Here is a 19,777-nt window from a genome sequence, read left to right as displayed (position 1 = left end):
TAATTTTATGTTTTAGAATTGGTCATAAATAAACCGTTTTCGTTGCTTTGCTAATAGTTTTTTTTTTAACCAAGCTGAGTTTTGAAAGTAAGATAATTGTTTGAAATTGGAGCTAAAAAACTCGAAGGCCTTTATTTTATTAATAATTTTAATGTTAAGTTTAAGGGGGGGGGTAGGGTCTAACGGGTATAAAAAAACACAATTTTCATGATTTTTTTCTAGAGCTATCGTTCAAACAAATGTATTAAAATTTTTTGCATTATACAAAGCATTGTTAAAAGAACATTTAGTAATTTTTTCGTAGAAAAATATTGAATAATGAGCCGGTGACGGAGCACGTTCGAGGATGCCTTTTAAAAAACAGGATTTGCGGTGGACACTGTATCTCAGCACAGAATCATCTCAAGTCAAAAAATCAGAGCAAAATATCTTTAATAGATGTTTTTCTGGACCCCAACGTTTTTATTTAACTTAAAAAAATTTTAATGAAATTTTTGTGGCTGTTTTAAGTAAAAACTACGATTTTTCACGAAAAAATCCGCCATTTATCACCTGTAAAATCTCCCCAAAGTAAAAAAAAAAGAAAAAAGAAAAAAGTTGGGGTCTGGTATTTTATCTGTAGAAAATATGTTCCAAATTTGAAAAGAATCGGATAAGTAGTTTTCAAATGACGATGTCCACGGACTTTAAAAATGTGCTTTCGAGAAAAACGCGTTTGAAGCTTCTGCTCTTGCTTTCTTGCAGTATTAGATAGGAGGAGATAAAGGCCTATAATTCCTACAGTTTTGCTTCAATAGACTTGAAAATTTGACACAACGTTCTTGAAATGTTTTACAATAAGAAAATAAAAAAAATAAAAAAATCGATTTTTTGAAAGTGTTAGACCCTAACCCCCCCCCCCCCCCCCCCTTAAGTGGAGAAGTTTAGCTTTTGAAAAATCTTATTCTAGTTATTTTAGAACATCTCGCGAGTCGGGAAACACACCCACACTCATGCACAGCGTTTGGATTCGTGAATATACACACATTTCCGCCTTTCTTTCATCATTATTTTATTCGTTTCCATTATTCCGTTTCTCCATTCCATGTCGAGACAAATCAAATGCCATTCGGTCGGTGTATGTGGAACATTCGGTTGGCGTAACCTGTAGCGAATGGATCGGTGGTTCCGCGCGCTCTCATTACAAGTTGCGAAAAATATGGAAAACTATTGATTTTTCCTTCGGTTTACTTTTTAAACGGACGGTCGTTTGCTGATAGAATAAGTGATAGTATCGTAGCAGAAAATTAGCGATAGTGCAAATAGTTTGGAGTCGAATTAATTGCGCAAATTTTAACACGCAATACTTTGTGAATCAATCAAAAGAAAAAAAATCATTGCGAGATATTCGAAGAAAAGAGAGCTGATCATCGAATCAAGGTGATAAGGGAAGGGGAAGGTGTTTGCAAATTTCTGTGGGGAGGGAGAAGTGGTTTAAACCACTCAACTCGTTTTCGTGTGACGTGTTGCTCTCTGTGTTGTGTGAAGGCAAAATGAATAATAAAAAGCAACGAATACGACTAGACAGAAATAAACTGAAGGTGGTCACGTTTTGCGTATTGCTATGTGCATCCAATTTTTTGCCCGCACTGGAGGCGAAAAAGACCAGCAAAAGCCGCGGCAAGGGTTCATCTTCCGGTGTTAGTACCGGACGAGTTTCGAAACCAGCCCAGCCGGCCCCCGCCTCAACGTACAGCAACCCCGGAAGTCTAAGCTACAGTGGCTACCAACAGAAACCTAAACCGGCTCCATCAGCACCGGTCGATAATACGGCCAACTCGCGACCAATCGGGTGGAATGTCAACAATCAAGCTGGTAAACCACCAGCTGCACCACCGCCATATGCGGCCCAACCGGGCAAGCCTCCATATCCGGTTCAGGCTCAAAACGCCCATCAAAGCCACGGGGCCCCGCCGCCATATGCGGTCAACCCTCAGCACGGTCCACCACCTCCGTATTCTGCCATGAACAATCCGAATGCTCATTCGCCATTCAACCAAGCTCCGCCACCGTATAGCGCTGGAGCAGGCGGTCATGGTTTCCAGCAACCCGGCCATGCTTCGGGAGGATTTGGACAACCCGCCTACGGTCATTCAGGTGGATTTGCTCAGCCAGGTGGATTTGCCCAACCTGGTGGTTTTGCCCAACCTGGTGGTTTTGCTCAGCCTGGTGGATTTGCACAACCTGGTGGCTTTGGGGGAGGTTATCGTCCGGCAGGTGGATATGCAATGCCTCACGGAGGCTTGCAAGGTGGTGGTGTTGCTCCTGTTGTTAACTACGCCCAAGCACCGGCTTTCCCGATAGCAGCTATTCCAGTTGGAGCTTACAAACCGCAATCTTCAGGAATAGGATTAGGTACTATTGCTGCAGGCGTTGGAACCGGTTTATTGGCCGGTGCGGCCGGATCTGCCATCTACAATGCTCTCAAACCTGAGGATCGAGTAATCTATCGAGATAGACCAGTACAATCGCAGCCAGCTCCTGCTGCTGCTGCTCCAGCGGCCGATGCAGCTCCAGCTCCAGCTGCTCCTGCTCAAGCTGCCGCTCCCGCTCCGGCTGCTCCCGCGGGTGTCGCTCCAGTTGTTCCGGTTGCTGGTGGGGAAGCAGCTCCAGCTGCTGATAAGACAATGGCCAGCGTTCCGGACACTCCGACCATCATGAACAACAACTCAACCGAGCAACAAATGAACAATTCAACCGAATCATCCTCCCTACCTCCGTTGGCCACGGCCGACAATAGCACAGCTCCTGAAGCCGCAGCATCTCAAAAGCAGTACTACCCACCACCTGGTCAATATTATCCCGCCACCGGTCAGTACGTTCCTCCGGGAGAGTACGATCCAGCTACGGGAGTTTTCACCCCCGGTCGATATATTCCAGATACCATGATTTTCCAGCAAGGCCAGTTTGACCCTTTGACTCAAATCTTTACGCCCGGTATGTACGATCCAGCAACCGGTACCTTCAACCCCGATCCCAACAACGGACCCGTTAATCTGAACACTGAGCTAGCGGCCTTGAGCCAGCAGGAACCCCAGCAACAAATGGCAACGCCTGTGCCGACCACGACCGCCGGCGTAGCTGGCCCGTATACGTCTTCATTTACCATGCTGGTCGTCGCCCTGATGGCCACCATCGCACGCTTCATGCACTAAACTGCTGCGAGTGACACTCATTACTAAAATTTACATGAACAAAATGACATCAACTCACGCTTTTGGCTAGGAATCTCTTAATTTTCTTGTGCAGTAGCGACAAAAGAACCAAAACAACCATGAACAACAACTAGGAAGTACGATTTGCATTCATTAGATATTCTGTCGATAAGTACCTATCATCGGGGCAACGTATTTTAATGCTAGATAGAGAGAAATCCACATTGAAATCCATTCAAAATATGTTGAGAAAAATCAATAAAGTAACGTACCTTCTACAAAATACATCTGCTTCTTAAGCATTTATTTTGAAAAAGGAATAGAGTTTTTATAAAGCATAATTTTTTTTATGAGAACCAGTGTCTATAAAATTAAAGAAAAACAGCACATGTTAGCAACAATATTTTGTATGAAGAACCATCCTTGGTCGCTGAAAGGCTAAATTGAATTCAATTGGAATAATTAAAGTGGGAAAGAAAAACGGTCATAATAAGAGCACTTTAATTTGGAGCTGTCGTCATAGAGCCTAAACTTGCACGTTTAACGTTAGGTTTTGGTAATTTTGAAAAGCAATGATATTTAACGGCACTGACCAAGACCAGTAGGGCTACTTTTTGAAGATGGTGTTTTATCCAAATAGCAACTTGGACGTAAAAATTAGAGGAATAAATTTGTGTGATTTTACTAAGGGTAACAGAAAATAGTGCTTTTAAAAATCGTCCGACTTAGAAAAAAGAAAAGCTACATTAGAAGTCTGAAATCGGACAAAAAATGATTTCCTTTGAAACGTATAGCATTATTATCACGTCCGCAAAAAAATTATCCCACTTTGAACAACCTGTAATAGTTATGCCATATATACCATTACTAAGAACAAGTGAATCAGATTGTTGAAATTTAAAGTAGTGAGAGCATATGAAAGGAATGATAAACTCACACTGATTAGTTGGAAAATTCCAGACACACGACAATGGCATCAGATTATAATAGGAATAGGACTTAATGTTTCACATTAATTGATCACGCTCTCTCAACAACGCGAATTGCACACAAAATCACAATACGGAGTTCTAACGAGCTTCGAATTGAATGTCGCTAATGGTCATCACACTTCAACACCCGTCAGATCAGAAAAACATTTCACTCGTAACCTGTTTGCCAAATATCTTTACACAAAACGTTCATCAGCAATTGTCACATGCTATCGTAACAAAAAAATATATCAGAAATTGGAACTCGTGGCTTGGTCCCTGACCAGCAGACATTAGGCAGCACGACTGATCTTTACAAACTTGTGTATATTAACGATAATTACCATCATTTCGGTATGTCTGTTGATGAAAAAAATGGAGAGAAAAAACTAAATCCGATCTTCAGCAACAGCGTGTGTTCAACAGAGAAGCTGTTCAGATTTCAAGTGGATCGAATTTTTATCATCAAATTATAAGCATCGTAGTATCGATCAACGATATCCAGACACAGTTGAGTTTAAACACATAAGCAGACCTAGTTTTTGAGCGCAACGTTACAAAATGGCTTAAGAAACATTAGTATCTTAGCCTTTTTATCAATGTCCTCTCTTCATGAATGTTAATTTACACATTCTTCAAAATGCAGCTAAACAAAATTGCATGCTAAAGTTTTGTAAGACCTCTTGTCATTTAAAGGCACATTTCAAAACTATTGCAAAATTCAGGGCAAAAGGCCACTGTGTAATTCATTAAAAAATAAATCAAAATCTACCTATCGAGTGTGATATTAAGTCATGGGAAAAGAACCTTTACCAACCTTTCAATTTGTGACCCACGTACACTATTCACTTCTTTATTGGGAGAACTTCTTAAAATGCTTTTGTTTTGTCGTTTTCAAGTGGGTCTTTAATCTAATGTTATAAAAAAAATTTCGAACGTTGAACAACTGTTATGTGATAAAAAAAAACTAATGATATTCGATTAAATTGAAGAAAAAACAACTGAAAAGAGTGGAGTAAAAGAAACAAAAGTATTCTATTAACCCCTTCTAGCCTTTATTATTTACTAAAGCAGGTGTTGTAGGAATTCTTTATACTATTTATATACTAACATACGGTAGTAAAATAAGAATGTAATCTCTTCGATGTTCGGTTTATTACTATCGTAAACTTGAAAAAAAAAAAACAATCAAACAAACCTTCTAAAAACCACGTGGAAGAATCCTTATGTGAGCTAAGCAAATATCATTTTTTTAATGTTCCTTTTATGTTTCTTCTTTTATACAAATCAATATGACCATGTTTTTTTTAAATAAAAAAGTCAACCAGCAAAAAAAAACACCAACTATCAGCAAAATATTTTGTAGCATGTTAGAGAGAATATTCAAAAGTATAATAAGGCGCCCCGCCCAAAGAGTGTGCTTTCAATGTAATTATTGAATCTTTTTCCTTGTAAAGATGATTGTAACAACAGTTTTTGATAATTTTTGTAAATAAAGGATTTTTCCAAGTAAACAGCCCACTTTCTCGAAATTCATTGGGTCATGTAAATCAGTGATGACAGTATCCTTTCTGTTTTTTTTCTTTAATTTTCGAACGTGGACGAGTGCAAATAGTGAAGTGAAAAAGTGTTTAAAAATTGTTATTAGTATCAGCTGGGATATAGATGATTATCCGACGAGGAAGCTGTAGGAAATAAAGGATTAACATTGAATTTGACAAAACAAAATGGCATCCCTTTATCATTGAAGTGGGCGTACGAATACCAAAAAAAGAGAACATAAGAAAATAAAGAGAGAGAGAGTTTCTCTGGAAGCCGATGGGCGATGGGCGCGCTCGCAATCCCGGTATGGGCGATGGGCGTGTTCGCAGTCCCGGTATACGATTTCTCGTGTGTTAGAGAGAGAGAAATAGCCTTCACTCCAATTTCACTCCGATTAGCTGTCATTCTTATGGAAATCTGTGTAAGAGTAAAGAGCAGGCTTTATTCTTTTTAGCAGGCCCAATCCCAATTTCAATGATAAGCATCCTCATTCAGTTAAGTATAAATTTCGAGATGATAGACGCGCGAAGTTTCAAAGTGAAAAAAACATAGGGAAGCTATCTCAAAGAATACTATAGAAGCTTAACAATATTTAAAAATCCCCAGTTAAAATAAACATGCTTAAAAACTGAGACTTGTGGATGCCAATCGATTGATCATTGCAACATGAAATCTGGCATGCCTGCTAAATCTTTTGCTCTAGTACTACAATTGGTTTAATTTATATCCACAGCGACTGTTTCGGAACAAGCATGTAGTTTCGAGCAGTTTTTGAGAATTTCGTCTGAAATTTTACTGAAATCGAAAGCGCTTGTTTACGTATTTCCACCGTAAAATTTTCCAAAGTGCAGTGAAATGGCCGCATCAGAGGAGGATTATCGATGCCGAATATGTCTGGCCACCGAAGTGAACGAGCTGATCTCGATGTTTTGCATAGCATCCACGCAGAATATGCTGATCTCGCATATGACGCTTGCCTGCACTGGCGTTCCGGTAAGACTACCTTTTTTATATAAAGTCATCCTTAAATTTTGATATGCGCACCTTTCCCCATATTGAATACAATGCTCTTTCAGATATCTACACGCGATGAAATGCCGCAGCATATTTGCGACGAGTGTCTCGGAAACATGGACGTGGCGTACGCCTGCTGGAGGAAGGCACGCGAGGCATGGGGAAACTATAAACGTGCTCCAACATTGCGGCTTAACGAAGAAGATTACAGGTGTAGGATCTGTCTCAAAGATGAAGTTGAAGAACTGATATCATTATTTTGTCTCTGCGATACTCAGCAGCTTAAAATTTCTGAAATAATAGAACGATTCGCCGGAATAACCGTGGACGTGAAGGACCGTCGACCGCAATACGTTTGCAACGATTGCTTGGCTGATCTGAATGTTGGATTTGACATTCGAAAACGTTGTCGTAAATCCACTGAGAAGCTTCGATTTGAAAAGGCTTTCAAGCCCATTGTTGTCGAAAAACCACGGCCCGTCCCTGCCGCAATAAGCTACAAGGATGATGAGGATCCCGACTGGGTAGATCAAAATGAATCAGCTGATTCATCTGATGACGAACCCATATCAAGAAAGAAGACTTCGACAAAAAGTCCTTTTAACCAACCAAAGGAAACTAAAAATTCAACGGCAAAGAAGTCCACACCAGAACCACTGGCATCCAAACGTGGGAGACCTCCCAATAGCAGAGAAATGCTCCCACCGGAAAATCGTATATCTTTCTCGGATCCCGCCGTATTGCGCCAGCTGGCCGCCAAAATTATTGCTGCCGGTAAGGCCGGTGGCCTGAACAGCAACACCATTGTAGTCGATGAAAATTTTACCCAGTGGAAGGCAAGTGTTTTCCAAAAACAAATCAACACCGGTAACATAACGCTAAAATCGGTAGGTATCTTCATAAAAAAGGATATTTGGAAAACCACGAAACGTTAATTTATAATAAAACCTCAATCTTTTAGGCTCCTGAAATAACCATTCGTCAAGTGTTTTGTGACGATGGACCGAAAGTCGGAAAAGCTTCTGGCACTAAGAACGATCCGAAAAATGAAAGTAAAACTACTATGTTGGCTTTGCAAAGAATAAAAACAATAGAAGATGACAAGTGGAAACAGTACATCAGATGTCAAATACTCAGTGTAAACTGTTTGGTTTGCTCACAAACCTATAACAATATCAATGCCGTCACCCTTCGATGCAGCAGTTGCAAATTGAGCTTCGGAAATTACTCTCAACTAATTCCTTTTATCGATAAACGAAAAGGAGAACTAAAATCATACTGTTGTAAAAAATGCGGCTTTCTTGCAGCGCCTCTCGAGATCATGCAATCGCACATTAAGAGTAAACATTCAACTGCTAAAAAGCCAACCGTGATTCGCCCGATCGCCATGTATGAGGTTGCAATGGACCTTCCGATGACGGCGAACGCAAATGATGATGCTGATCCCTTGGAAATGAAATGCGAACCGGAAACGGACACGGAGATTGGTCCGGGAGATGTTGATCGCAAACGGCGCCTGTCCGCCAACAACAGTCAGGATCAGGTGCCATCTGCTGCGAAGCAAAGTAAAACAATTTCATCTGCTGGTAAAAATCAGAAACAACTTCGGCATAACGTTAAAAAAATAAAGTAAGTACACTCGCGCGTTCAGAGCATGTATGTCGTTTTTACAGACATTGTTAATTACGTATATTGCTTTCTCTTTTTGTAGAGACTCGCCGTATGATTCTCGTTTCGCAGTCGAGGAGGATTGTGAAAATTATACGCTTCTAAAGTTGGACGGAATCGTTTGCTGCGACTGTCGATCGATTCAGAGCTCTCAGGAGGACATGGACCTACACAAGCAGACGCACAACCTTTACCAGGACGAAGACGGCGATGATGATGAGGACGACGAACACATGTGCAAGTTCTGTTCGAAAAGATGTGCTAATCTGCAGGAGGTGTACAAACATCATGCTCTAGCTGCTAGGAAATTGTTCTTCTACTGCAAACTTTGCGACTTTGTTCTGTGGACCGATGAAGACTATGAGGAACATTTTGATAATTTTCATCTTTCCGAGGAAACAGAAACGGTTCGCATTGATGACACGTGAGTATTTCATGCACATTTCAATAGGTTTCTCGCATTTTCTCCATACCAGCTTTGAACACAACGCTGCAAACAAAGGTTTCCTTACACTTAGTTATCAAAATGCTTATATTTCCTTGAAATTTCCCAACTGTGTAAAAGTCGCCTATAGATAAATCAACATATTTAAAGTCAGTTTGGATTTATCTATAAAAATTGCCTAGTTATTACTATTATTTAGTTTACTAGAGACACTTTACCACTCCTGGGGTGTTCGTATCTTTTAAAATTAGTTTACAAAGATGTAATGTAACATTACAAACTAAATAAGTTCAAACAATTTCGCTTCTTAACCTATGATTAGAAAAAAATTCGCTTCTTTTGCAAATTGCCCGAATATTTCTTCACTAAATAAGCTTGTAAGTGGCTACCAAATCATCGCTTTAAATAGCAATTTAAGCATTGCTGTTTAATTTGAATTCGAAAAAATCTTCCGATTAATTATTCAAATGTAAAAAAAAATATCAAAATCATTTGATACAATAGATGCTCTGAACTGTTGTAAGTTTAAAACTCCGTTATATCGCCTCAATATCATAAGTAACTTAATGATTATGTTTTTTCATTCCTTTCAGTAACGATGAACCTGTTGATATTACAAGCATGAATAAACGAATATTCGATATTCTTCTGGAAACAGATCGTTACATTTTTCTCATGTTGAAGGGCCATAAATGCTGTGGCTGTGAGGTGGTTTATCAAAACAAATCTTCCCTGTTAAAACACTGTATCGAGCACGAAACGTCAGAGGAACCGAGTCCATCGAAAACCTTTGGGTGCAGAATTTGTAAGCAACGCTTCAAATCGAAGTGCGATCTGCAGCAGCATGAGTTGAAACAGGTCACCCGTTTGTACTACTCGTGTAGTGCGTGCCACTATGCACTGGTTCAAGATGAAACCGATATCAAAACACATTTTGAAGAATTCCACAACAAACGTAAAATTACCGTTACATCCAGGGCATTGACACTGCCGCAATCTTTGCTTGTGACCAAGACAAATCGCAATATAAAACTGTATTTTCCTTAGCATCTGTGGCAGTTATTTTATGACAAAGTCGTATGAAATAAATATTTTCATAAAAATCGATCAACCTCTCTAGATTTCTATATCACCACCAAGGTCTCTAGTTCGGGTAATTTATTTTTTGTTAAATGATAAATACAGACCCCGTTCGATTTTTGAAACATTTATGCTTGACCAAATATCATTTGTTTTTGGCAACAAATTTACGGGCATGTAGCCAAAATCGCACGGGGTCTGTAGTATGTCCGATTTATCGATTTGTTGTATGCCAAGCGCCATCGGCTTCAATAAAATCGAACCAAATTCAAACACCTGACGATTCAAAATGTGCTAGTTTTTAATTTCATTACAGAATTACTAAAAAACAATTTAGCGTGTATTCGAGCAGAAAATTAATCGTGCAGATTTAGCGCCAAAACTCGCATCCCAAATTTGTTATAACTTTGTGTATTGAGTACATTGCCGTAATCGTGTAGCATGAACCGATTCAACATCGAAATCTCATTAGATCGCAAAGTTCCACAATCGAATATGACGATGTCTTCCGCAAAATGTAGTGTTTGTTCCACTCCTTCAGAGATTGCAGTTAACCAACTGAAACCGGAGTATCTGAAGCTGTTAAAGGAAATGATGACAAATCCGTCTCCAGCGGAAACACAGGTGAGTTTTGCTTACTTTGTTTGTAATGTTTACATTTAGTAGATAGCGGGCATTTTTCCGCAAATGTATAATATGCGGGTCGAAAATTCGAGCAGTCCCACTTTCAGAATATTTCGACTATATTGATTCACGATGGTAATGTTTAAAATCAATAAAATTTGCGAACTGACCGCTAGTGTTCGTGATAGGTTGTATACTGTTTACCGGAATTCCATTTACCGGAAAACCATTTACCGGAATGCTATTTACCGGAAATTCATTTACCGGAATGAACCGTTTACCGGACTGCTATTTACCGGAATGAACCATTTACCGGACTGACATTAACCGGAATGTACTATTTACCGGAATGCCATTTACCGGAATAAGAATTTTTAAGAACAAATCTATTATTGCATCCCGTTTACCCGTGAACTTTTGTCCAGAATGATTTTTGGTCGAGATTTCGGTACTTTAATTGATTTCATGATAACCAGTGAGTGTGGCTTTCAAAACCGTTCTCGTTTTTAGTATCCGACTCCTCACGCTGCGCGTTCGAACTTGAAAGACATATTGTCCTTCACGCTGTCGCGTGGCGGACGGGGCTAAGGGATCACCCCTAGCTTTCACGCAGACCTAGGAAGCCCCGACAGACCTAGACCAATGTAATAGGGCCGCCGCTTCCGACGGCGGGTCGGCGGCCGCCTCGGATTTGGGAGCCTCGGCGGCTTTGTGCCACCTCTGCCCCTTCATCCTCGTTGGTTGCGGCTTTGCCGCAAAGAATAATATTTTTAAACCCTCTTTTTTAGAAACAAGTTCTTTTTTTCGGATTCCAGTTTGTATAGAAATATTCAATACTCTGGGAAATGGTCCTTCAGGCGAATTTTTTTTTTTTTTAGAAATGGTAAATTTTCGGGGAATTGGGGTACAACCCAAATTTATACGTATCAAAAAAATTCCGGTAAATGGGACTTCCGGTAAGTGGTTTTCCGGTAAATGGTATAGTCCGGTAAATGGTTTTCCGGTAAATGGTATAGTCCGGTAAATGGAATTCCGGTAAATAGTACAGTCCGGTAAATGGTATTCCGGTAAATGGTACTTCCGGTAAATGGAATTCCGGTAAACAGTATACAACCTTCGTGATATTATAGTGATATTATGCTGGTTGTTTCACCAACACTTTCCAGTTTTAGGAAAATTAACCTAAAAAACTTCCATGTTTGTCACTCGTAATACATATTTTACACATTTTCATTGAATAAATATTCATTTTTTTTTTGTTTCACACATAAACTTAGGCACTCATTACAAAATACCGATCTACTAAAGCATTTTATAAAATTTTGAATCAAGGAGTGATTTTCGAAGTAAAATATCCCAGTTCAAAAACATCCTCTTAAACTTTAAACTGCGTTTTCTCTACCAAGAGCCATTTATATTTTACTGCTATTGGAATTTCAGGAATATCATTCTCATCTGAAATCAAATCTACCGGAAGAGATGTGCAAAGAGTGCTTCACAATGCTAGATAAATATTACAGCGTTTGGCAAAGATTTAAACGCACCCGGAAACCGATAAAAAATTGCTACCTGTGTGATCGTTGGAACAACAACATGGTGTCGGTCTTCGTCATCGTGGATATGTGGAAAGTCCAAATTTCAGTCATGATATGCTATTTAACAGGATTGTTATTTCGGCGTCAAGACTTCAAAGAAGAGCCGCGTATTTGTCCTATTTGTATTAACGAGCTAAATATTGGATACGAATTCAAAAAACGACTATTGAAGGCAAATGAGTCGCTTCAAAACACATCGGCCGAAAATGTATTTTTTATAAGTGCCCCAGCACGAAAGAAGGCAAATTTTACAAAAACGTTCGTGAACACTGTCAAGATTAAAAATCGGTGTGAGAAATTAGTTCCACAAATCACAAATGTGTTAGCCAAAAGAATTATATTGGCAACACAAACGGAAACACAAGAAAATCATCAAACCACGCCGGATACATCACTAGCAACAACAAAATATCCGTGGGAAAAGATGACCTACACATCGAAAAGAGAACCACTCCATCTGCTGGTCGACATGTTCGCTACCCTGGTACCCGTATGGAATGAAAAACATTCCCAAATGGTTATTACGGCCTACCGCTGCTCGGTCTGCGGGCTACAGGAGAACAAAGTTCTATCAAAATGTCCTGGATGTTTGTTGGAGATAAGAAACAGTAGAGATGTTCAGGAACTCAGCAAGTTGTCAGTTTGTTTCAATGCTCCTATTAGAGCAAGGATTCCTGAACCAAAGCGCAATTTTATTGATCTAGAAAATAAAAACGTCTTCGAAGACGATGAAATTTCTATAATACCGGAAATGTGGTGCAACGAAAGCTGTCCCTTAGATCCATTAGATACCAAGTACGAACAGGTAAATATATATATTTTTAAGGACTCAAGTACCGGACCTATGTAGGCTGGAACCAGTCATCCATCATGTCTATTACGAAACGTACAAAATCGTTACGCTATCAGCCCAGTCCTGTGTGTTTTGTTTCGGTTTTATTCTGATGAAATAATTTTGTTTTATTCGCAGATTTTTCATGAACATTCCTATGCTCGGTGCAACTCATCCGATGAAAGTGTAGACGGTACAACAACTGGGGATTTTGACATAACGATGCACAAAAAAACTTCGGTAATATCGATAATTACTCTACGAAGAAAACATTTTACCTTCTCAGAAGAAAATTTAGATGCAAAAAATATTTAAAACCTGATTTTTTTTTCTTTTAGAGACATGATGAACAGAACAGCGGATACGAAATAGTTTACGATTGTGCACAGTGTTGCTCAAGATTCACCAAGAAAGCAGAGTATGACATACATTTGCAATTGCACGGAGAAGAAAAGTGCAACCGATCCGATCACTTACGGCACCTCGTGATCAGTGGACCTGTTTTCAAATGTACGGTAGGTATTTCATCCGTTGAAGCTTTAACCCGCTGTTTGCTAATGAATCACGTCAGTGAACGTGTGGAGAAAAAACGTTATCAAAGGTAGTGGTGTAAGTAATTTCAGAATATGCTTATTAGAAAAAAGCTCTGCTTCGCTGATCCGGCTGTTTCAGGCATGACTCTTAGACTTCATTGGCGCTATCTATGAGCAAATAGCGGATTATGTTCAAGTTCAAGCAATGTTTATGGAGTGGAGCCCAATCTCTACCATATGTACATATGTATGTATGGTTCCCCCATCGGACACAAAAGTTTTGTTACCGATACCGGGAATCGAACCCAGTACGCCTGGGTTACCAGACTCGCGCCAGCCTATCCGATAGACCATCTCAGCGATCTTGAACCCTAATCTTTACCATATAACTACAAATATACAATAACATAAAAATAAATTTTATGATTTTTTTTCATGTCTCAGACAACTGACTGTATAGTTGTTTGTCGAACTCTTTCTGCAATAGAACAACACATCGCAAGCAAGACGACGGTCCACATCAACTGTTTCGGTTTAAAGTTTTCTGCAGCCGGCGGCTTCCGTTACACTTGTTGCATACCGGATTGCACGTATCGATGTGTTACTTTCGCCGGAATGACTGACCACGCTAAGGAGAACCACGTAGACCTGCTAAATGCTAACCAATCATTGGTCGACAGAAATCCGTACAGTTGTCCAGTTTGCTACACACGTTTAAGCAGTAATGATGTTAGTAGCGTATTGGCTCATATAGCCTCTGCCAGTACAAGTTCGACACAAAGAAAAACCCAGGCAGACAGTAGGATACAATATCCAGTTTCAACGTACACGACAGCGCAAGATGAGCAGCAGAAATGTGACGATTGCCTGAGAGCGTTCGATAGCGCTTATGCCCTTCGATGTCATCGTATATCAGTGCATACAAAGGCTAAATGGTTTCATTGCAGAAAAGGATGTACACAATCATTCACCTGTTCTGGGCTCAGAGAAAAACACGAAAAAACCAAACACAAAAATTTATCACAGATGATAAGAAAAGCCGATGATCGTGAGAATAAATCGAGAAACGTTGAAGACACTGGATTCGATCACTCAAAAGTGGTTGCAATGAATGAAATAATAATAAGTTCAGAAAGCGAAGATGCTTCTGATCGAGACGATCTGCTAGAGGTTGGTAGATTTTCTAGTTATTCATATCTCTCCATTATGTCTTAGTTAACAGCAAAGAAAATAAAAAACCAAGGCCTGATGATGAGTTGAAAATAATGTCTCGGTTGTTCTAATACGGGTTAATGTGGGGTACAGTTTCGATCGAGCCTGACCGAGGCTTTTCACCCCTCTTACGTTTATCATAAAGCTAAACTTCATAACAAATGAATCCATTAGTTTCAGGTAGAACTTGAAGATCGAGAAGCCCAATCTGATAACAGTTTGATAGATTTGTCGAATGGTGAAATCGTGTCCAGTCCAGCTGAGGTTAGCGACATAGGAAAGGTTAAAAAATAAAGTAAAAAAAAAATAACTGCAGCATTCTATGATTACAGGAAATATCATACGAAATTTTGAAAAAGAAAGAAACCGAGCCCGGTAAAAAATACGTCAACCACGAGATCCGAATTTACCAATGTTGTGTGCCGTTCTGTTCGGCTCAGTTCCTGGAGGCGGATCATTTGAACCAACACTTGAGCTTTTTTCACAAAAGTGACTTCGAAGTCTACGAAAATACCTGTCAATATTGTGATGGAATCTTTGAAAACGAATACCGTCTGTTGGAACATTTTTCAATTTCAATTGTAATGTTTGAGTGTCGTCTGATGGCTGGTTGCGATTTCGTCACTACATCAATCATGAACATGGTTGGGCATTTCAAAAGAAATGTACATGGACGTCAACCGCACCTGGAACAAATACCATTCATTCAGTTTGATGTACCTATTTTCAATCCAATCAGCAGTTGGTATGGTCGAATGCTTGTCCTCCAGCTGGAGGCCAAATTTTGCTGCGGTTGTAAACGGTTTTTCCGATTCAGTTCTGAATTTGAATTACACGTAAAAAAATATCATCCTCGGAAAGGTTAGACAAAAAATAGTTGAGCCCTCATAAATATTTACTTAAATGATCATCAAAATTGTTTCAGATAACAAACCTCTACAGTGCGACACGTGTTCAAGAGAATTTCGTCGAGGGGAGAATTTGGCACAACATGAAGAAATGCTTTCGAACGAAGTTTTCTACTACTGTAAACCATGTCGAATTTTGTTCTGGCACAAAGAAGAAGCACAGAAACACGATCTGGAAGTGAAACATTCCGACGGTCGCTTCGATTTCCGTTCCACTGCTTGGGACGATCGGTATGACATTGTTTTCGTGTGCGACCACTGTTGTCTTATTTATACTACAGCAGACGAGCTAGAAAAGCACCAAAAAACACATCCTTCGGAGGAAAATCTAAGCAAATGTACTCGTAAAGATCATAATCATTACTCGATCAGTGGCAAGACATACAAATGCAAGGTATGTATGTAAAGTTTCATTAAACGAAAAACGAAAATTAAAAGGCATGTTTGTTCTACATTTCAGGTGACTGACTGCTTTTTCATGTGCAAGGAAATATCCCAAATACAAGATCATATAGCGACTGATGACAAATACGTTCACGTTGATGAATTTGGCCTAAATTTTAGTGTCATTGAACCTATTTACAATAAGTGCTGTTTTGTCGAGTGTCGCCAGTCTTACGATTCCTTAGAAAATCTTAAAAACCACGTCAAAAAGGATCACGCTGACCAACTAGAGGCAAACCAGCAAAAATTTGAAGACTATCCTTTCCAGTGTGCTGTTTGTCGGAAAGGATCATTTTACGAAAAAAGTCGACTTAGACATCGAATAAATGTTAATAAACGGGAAGGTGAAAGTATTGGAATGAGAATTTGCTCGAGAAGGTCTATGCTCAATCGATGCTGTGTTGATAAAGGTTGTGACCATCCTTATGAACTGATGGAAAATTTAATTCAACATGCTAAGGATTGTCATGCGGATAGGTTGGAAAAGAACCAAACTCGACAGCGAAAAAAGCCTCACCAATGTCCAGTGTGCTTGAAAACATACCTCGATCCAGCTCATTTAGCAAAACACCGAAAAGCGGTGAACAATGGCCTTTACAAATCTTCCCAAAAAGTCATATGGGAATGCTGCTGCATAGCGAACTGTAACCTAGCTTTCGATAGTCGTGAAAAATTGATTCTCCATGCACGACACAGTCATCAATCGTTCATAGAGACGCAATCTTTGAAAAAAAAGAAAAAAATGCATTGCCAGGTATGCTTTAAAGGCTTTAACAAAAATGGTGGTTTGACAAACCATAGACTAAAGGCAAATAAAAAAGCTAAAGCCTCACACATGAAGCTACATAGAACATGTGAACAAAAAGTTTGTGAGGTATGCCTAGAAACGTTCAACGGCCAAGCTGAATTAGACAACCATACACTAGTGCATTCCAAGCATTCAAATGTTTTCCGTTGTCGATACGGATGTACACAGTACTTCTACGACGAAACTCTGAGACAATATCATGAAAGAAAAACTCATAACAAATCCAAACTTGATAATCAACAGCCTAATGTTATAAATCAAAATGACGATGAAGGAATGGATCATGGCTCACCAGAATATTTAATCGAATATATTGAACATGACATTACAGAACCAAATACTGATCAAACTAGCTTCGCTGCTGAATCCGAAAAACTCGAAGAAGATTTTGATGAAGAAATCATTATGCACGATCCAGTAAACTCGCAAAATTCTAAATATATCGTTAAATTTAAGTCTCGTTTCAAATGTTGTCTGCCAGCTTGTTCTGATTTATTGCCTACGCGCAAAGTGCTGCATCGACACCTATTCATTTACCACCCAGAGGTAGTTTCTGACAGTACGACAAGTTGCAGTTATTGTGGAGAAGAATTTAACAGCGAAACAGAACTAAATCAACATTTCTTGGTAAACGAAACGAGATACTATTGCCTCACTCCCAAATGTAAGTTTTCTACATATTCTGAGGCTGCCATGCGAGACCACCAGATTGCAAACATCCATCCTAAACAATACATTGTGTATGAGATGCGTGACAAAAATCAATTTGAAGTAACGGGTGTGTTGAACAATACTATAGAGATCGTAAAACCGAAAGGAAAGTTTTGCTGTGGCTGTTCGGCCATTTTTACAAATGACGACGAACTGCAGCAACATTTAGAAGAAAACCATCCAGCTCCAAGTAAGTTTCTTGTACTTTTAGTATGAGTTGAATTTGAAAATTCGAGTTTGCTTTGAACAAGCAAAATGTTCTATTTACGCCATCATAACCGCATTTACTACACCACAATGTGTGCTGATGCTGACACTGATTTACTCATAATCGATTGTTGTGTTCTTATCATTTTGGTGTTTTTTTAACTGTTGCAGGTAGTTCTTCGAACCTAGATCCAACAACTTTCCAGTGTGAAACTTGTAACTCACGTTTTGTGACCCGATGTAGTTACACCAACCACCTGTCGAAGTTCGCAAAAGATGCATATTTCTACTGCACAGAATGTAGCAAATTTTTCTGGCAGATTAGAGAAGCCCAGTGTCATCACGTACGAGAACACGTCGTTTCTGTCGAAGGCTTGGATGAAGAGTTTCGTGACAGGTTCAAAGTAACCATCGAAAATGACCATAGCTGTTGTAGCTGTGCTATGAGATTTGCTACTCGCAAAGAATTGATCGAGCATCAGGATAGCATTCATCTATCAGAGAGTGCTGACCTGTGTATCGGTGATCGACAGTGTAATCTTTGTAGGGAACATTTCAGAACTTTTGAAGAATTGGCTCTTCATCAACAGACGAACGATAGTGAATTTTACCAATGCAAGGTATACTCTGAAAACTATATAAGACTACTTTATATTATAGGTAACTTTAAAACTTTTTTTTCTTTCTTCCAGACAAACTATTGTGTTTTCAAAACAAAGAGTTTCGAAGAAATCAAACGGCACATAACGGCACCCTCGAATGCTGTGGTACACATAGACAGCGATGGAAAGAAATTCAAAGCTTTGGACCATAATCGTCAGCAAACTGCTTGTTGCCACAATTTTTGTATTTACACAAATAATGACTATGAGGAACTTATAAAACACTGCTCAGAGGAGCATTCCGCTCAGCGAGAAATGAATCTCAAGCAAAGTACCGGGGCATTTACTTGTGATCTGTGCTGCAAATCGTTCTCCTCACAACGTAAACTTGGAGCACATAAAATTCAACGACGTGCTACACTTTGCAACATTTGTAACAAATTTATCAGTCTTCAACAATGGGCTCTACATACTGAGAAATGCACTTCGAAAACAACTGTATCCTGCAAGCATTGCTCAAAAATTTTCAATTTTAACAGTGAACTTAGAAAGCATGCTCAAACTTGCGAAAAACGAAAAGGTAATGTGAAAGAACCGAAAAACGCTGAACTGTGCAACATATGTGGTAAAATAGTACCTTTGAAATCGTTTGAGTATCACATGGCTGTGCATACTAATGAGCGGAAATGGAAATGTTCTAAATGTCCCTTGGCGTTTAATTCAGAATATCTGCTTGGACAGCACGAGAGTAAGGTGCATTCCGACGAAAAGTCATGTGTGTGTAGATTCGGATGCGGTAAACGATACAAGTATAGCAGCGATCTAGGTCGTCACGAAAAACTGGTCCACCTTGGAATCAAGCCATTTAAATGCGTGGATTGTCAAGAGACTTTCGTGAGAGATCGTGATCTACGATTGCATCGGCGCAAACATACCGGTATAAAATTGTTTCCCTGCGCTCAATGTGGGGACAGTTTCGACGTGAAAAGTCAATATGATCAACACGTTCAACAGTGTGGTTCAGAAAAAACTCTCAACGCCCAATAAAAATATTTCCCAACATCTACGAACGGGTTCCCAGCCTACGTGTAACGACAAATGGAATGCAATGAACGAAATTTTATACTCTTTTCAAGTGTTGGTACTTCAAAGCTTCTTAGATGTTTGAGAAATGTAAATGTAAATTATTAAAAACTATGAATAGCTCATCACTCTGTTGGATGACATCGAACGCCATCATTATTCACTTCCGTTGGGGCCGATTCAAACCAATCAGTTTTGTTCGCAGCAGTAAGTTATCGGTTAATTTTCGTACAAAACTTTGAAATAAGTTGAAATTGAAGAGTTGATAAAAAAAACACTTAGGCTGGCTTAGGTAAGTACAAAC

General features: G+C 39.4%; 3 protein-coding genes across 3 annotated transcripts; all 3 read left to right on the top strand.

Annotated features, from left to right (window-relative positions):
• The first annotated feature begins 1,117 nt into the window (after positions 1 to 1,117).
• On the top strand, positions 1,118 to 5,681 carry LOC129759594 (trithorax group protein osa-like). The gene has a single exon (XM_055757068.1). The coding sequence runs from the start codon at positions 1,533 to 1,535 to the stop codon at positions 3,192 to 3,194; it is 1,662 nt and encodes a 553-aa protein (XP_055613043.1). The 5' UTR covers positions 1,118 to 1,532; the 3' UTR covers positions 3,195 to 5,681.
• A 737-nt stretch (positions 5,682 to 6,418) lies between these two features.
• LOC129759590 (zinc finger protein 271-like) lies at positions 6,419 to 9,941 on the top strand. Its single transcript, XM_055757065.1, has 5 exons — positions 6,419 to 6,700; positions 6,784 to 7,608; positions 7,683 to 8,350; positions 8,433 to 8,813; positions 9,428 to 9,941. The coding sequence occupies exons 1-5, from the start codon at positions 6,563 to 6,565 to the stop codon at positions 9,879 to 9,881; spliced, it is 2,466 nt and encodes an 821-aa protein (XP_055613040.1). The 5' UTR covers positions 6,419 to 6,562; the 3' UTR covers positions 9,882 to 9,941.
• A 419-nt stretch (positions 9,942 to 10,360) lies between these two features.
• LOC129759591 (uncharacterized) lies at positions 10,361 to 19,722 on the top strand. The gene is made up of 11 exons (XM_055757066.1): positions 10,361 to 10,538; positions 11,979 to 12,938; positions 13,104 to 13,205; positions 13,304 to 13,480; positions 13,943 to 14,668; positions 14,885 to 14,974; positions 15,043 to 15,571; positions 15,636 to 16,012; positions 16,079 to 17,771; positions 17,960 to 18,408; positions 18,481 to 19,722. Exons 1-11 carry the CDS (start codon positions 10,410 to 10,412, stop codon positions 19,435 to 19,437), a joined length of 6,189 nt encoding a protein of 2,062 aa, XP_055613041.1. The 5' UTR covers positions 10,361 to 10,409; the 3' UTR covers positions 19,438 to 19,722.
• The last annotated feature ends 55 nt before the right edge of the window (positions 19,723 to 19,777 follow it).

Source organism: Uranotaenia lowii, unplaced genomic scaffold (genome assembly GCF_029784155.1).
Source record: "Uranotaenia lowii strain MFRU-FL unplaced genomic scaffold, ASM2978415v1 HiC_scaffold_198, whole genome shotgun sequence".
In the NCBI taxonomy this organism is placed as follows: Eukaryota; Metazoa; Arthropoda; class Insecta; order Diptera; family Culicidae; genus Uranotaenia; species Uranotaenia lowii.
This window is presented reverse-complemented; position numbering and strand designations above follow the sequence as displayed.

Excerpts from the sequence above, each read along its gene's own strand:
- LOC129759594 (XM_055757068.1), top strand. The coding sequence starts at position 1,533 with ATGAATAATAAAAAGCAACGAATACGACTAGACAGAAATAAACTGAAG.
- LOC129759591 (XM_055757066.1), top strand. The coding sequence starts at position 10,410 with ATGACGATGTCTTCCGCAAAATGTAGTGTTTGTTCCACTCCTTCAGAG. Across the intron at positions 12,939-13,103 it reads TAGATACCAAGTACGAACAG|ATTTTTCATGAACATTCCTA; the intron begins GTAAATATATAT and ends TTTTATTCGCAG. Across the intron at positions 14,975-15,042 it reads TCGTGTCCAGTCCAGCTGAG|GAAATATCATACGAAATTTT; the intron begins GTTAGCGACATA and ends CTATGATTACAG.
- LOC129759590 (XM_055757065.1), top strand. The coding sequence starts at position 6,563 with ATGGCCGCATCAGAGGAGGATTATCGATGCCGAATATGTCTGGCCACC. Across the intron at positions 6,701-6,783 it reads TTGCCTGCACTGGCGTTCCG|ATATCTACACGCGATGAAAT; the intron begins GTAAGACTACCT and ends ATGCTCTTTCAG. Across the intron at positions 7,609-7,682 it reads GTAACATAACGCTAAAATCG|GCTCCTGAAATAACCATTCG; the intron begins GTAGGTATCTTC and ends TCAATCTTTTAG.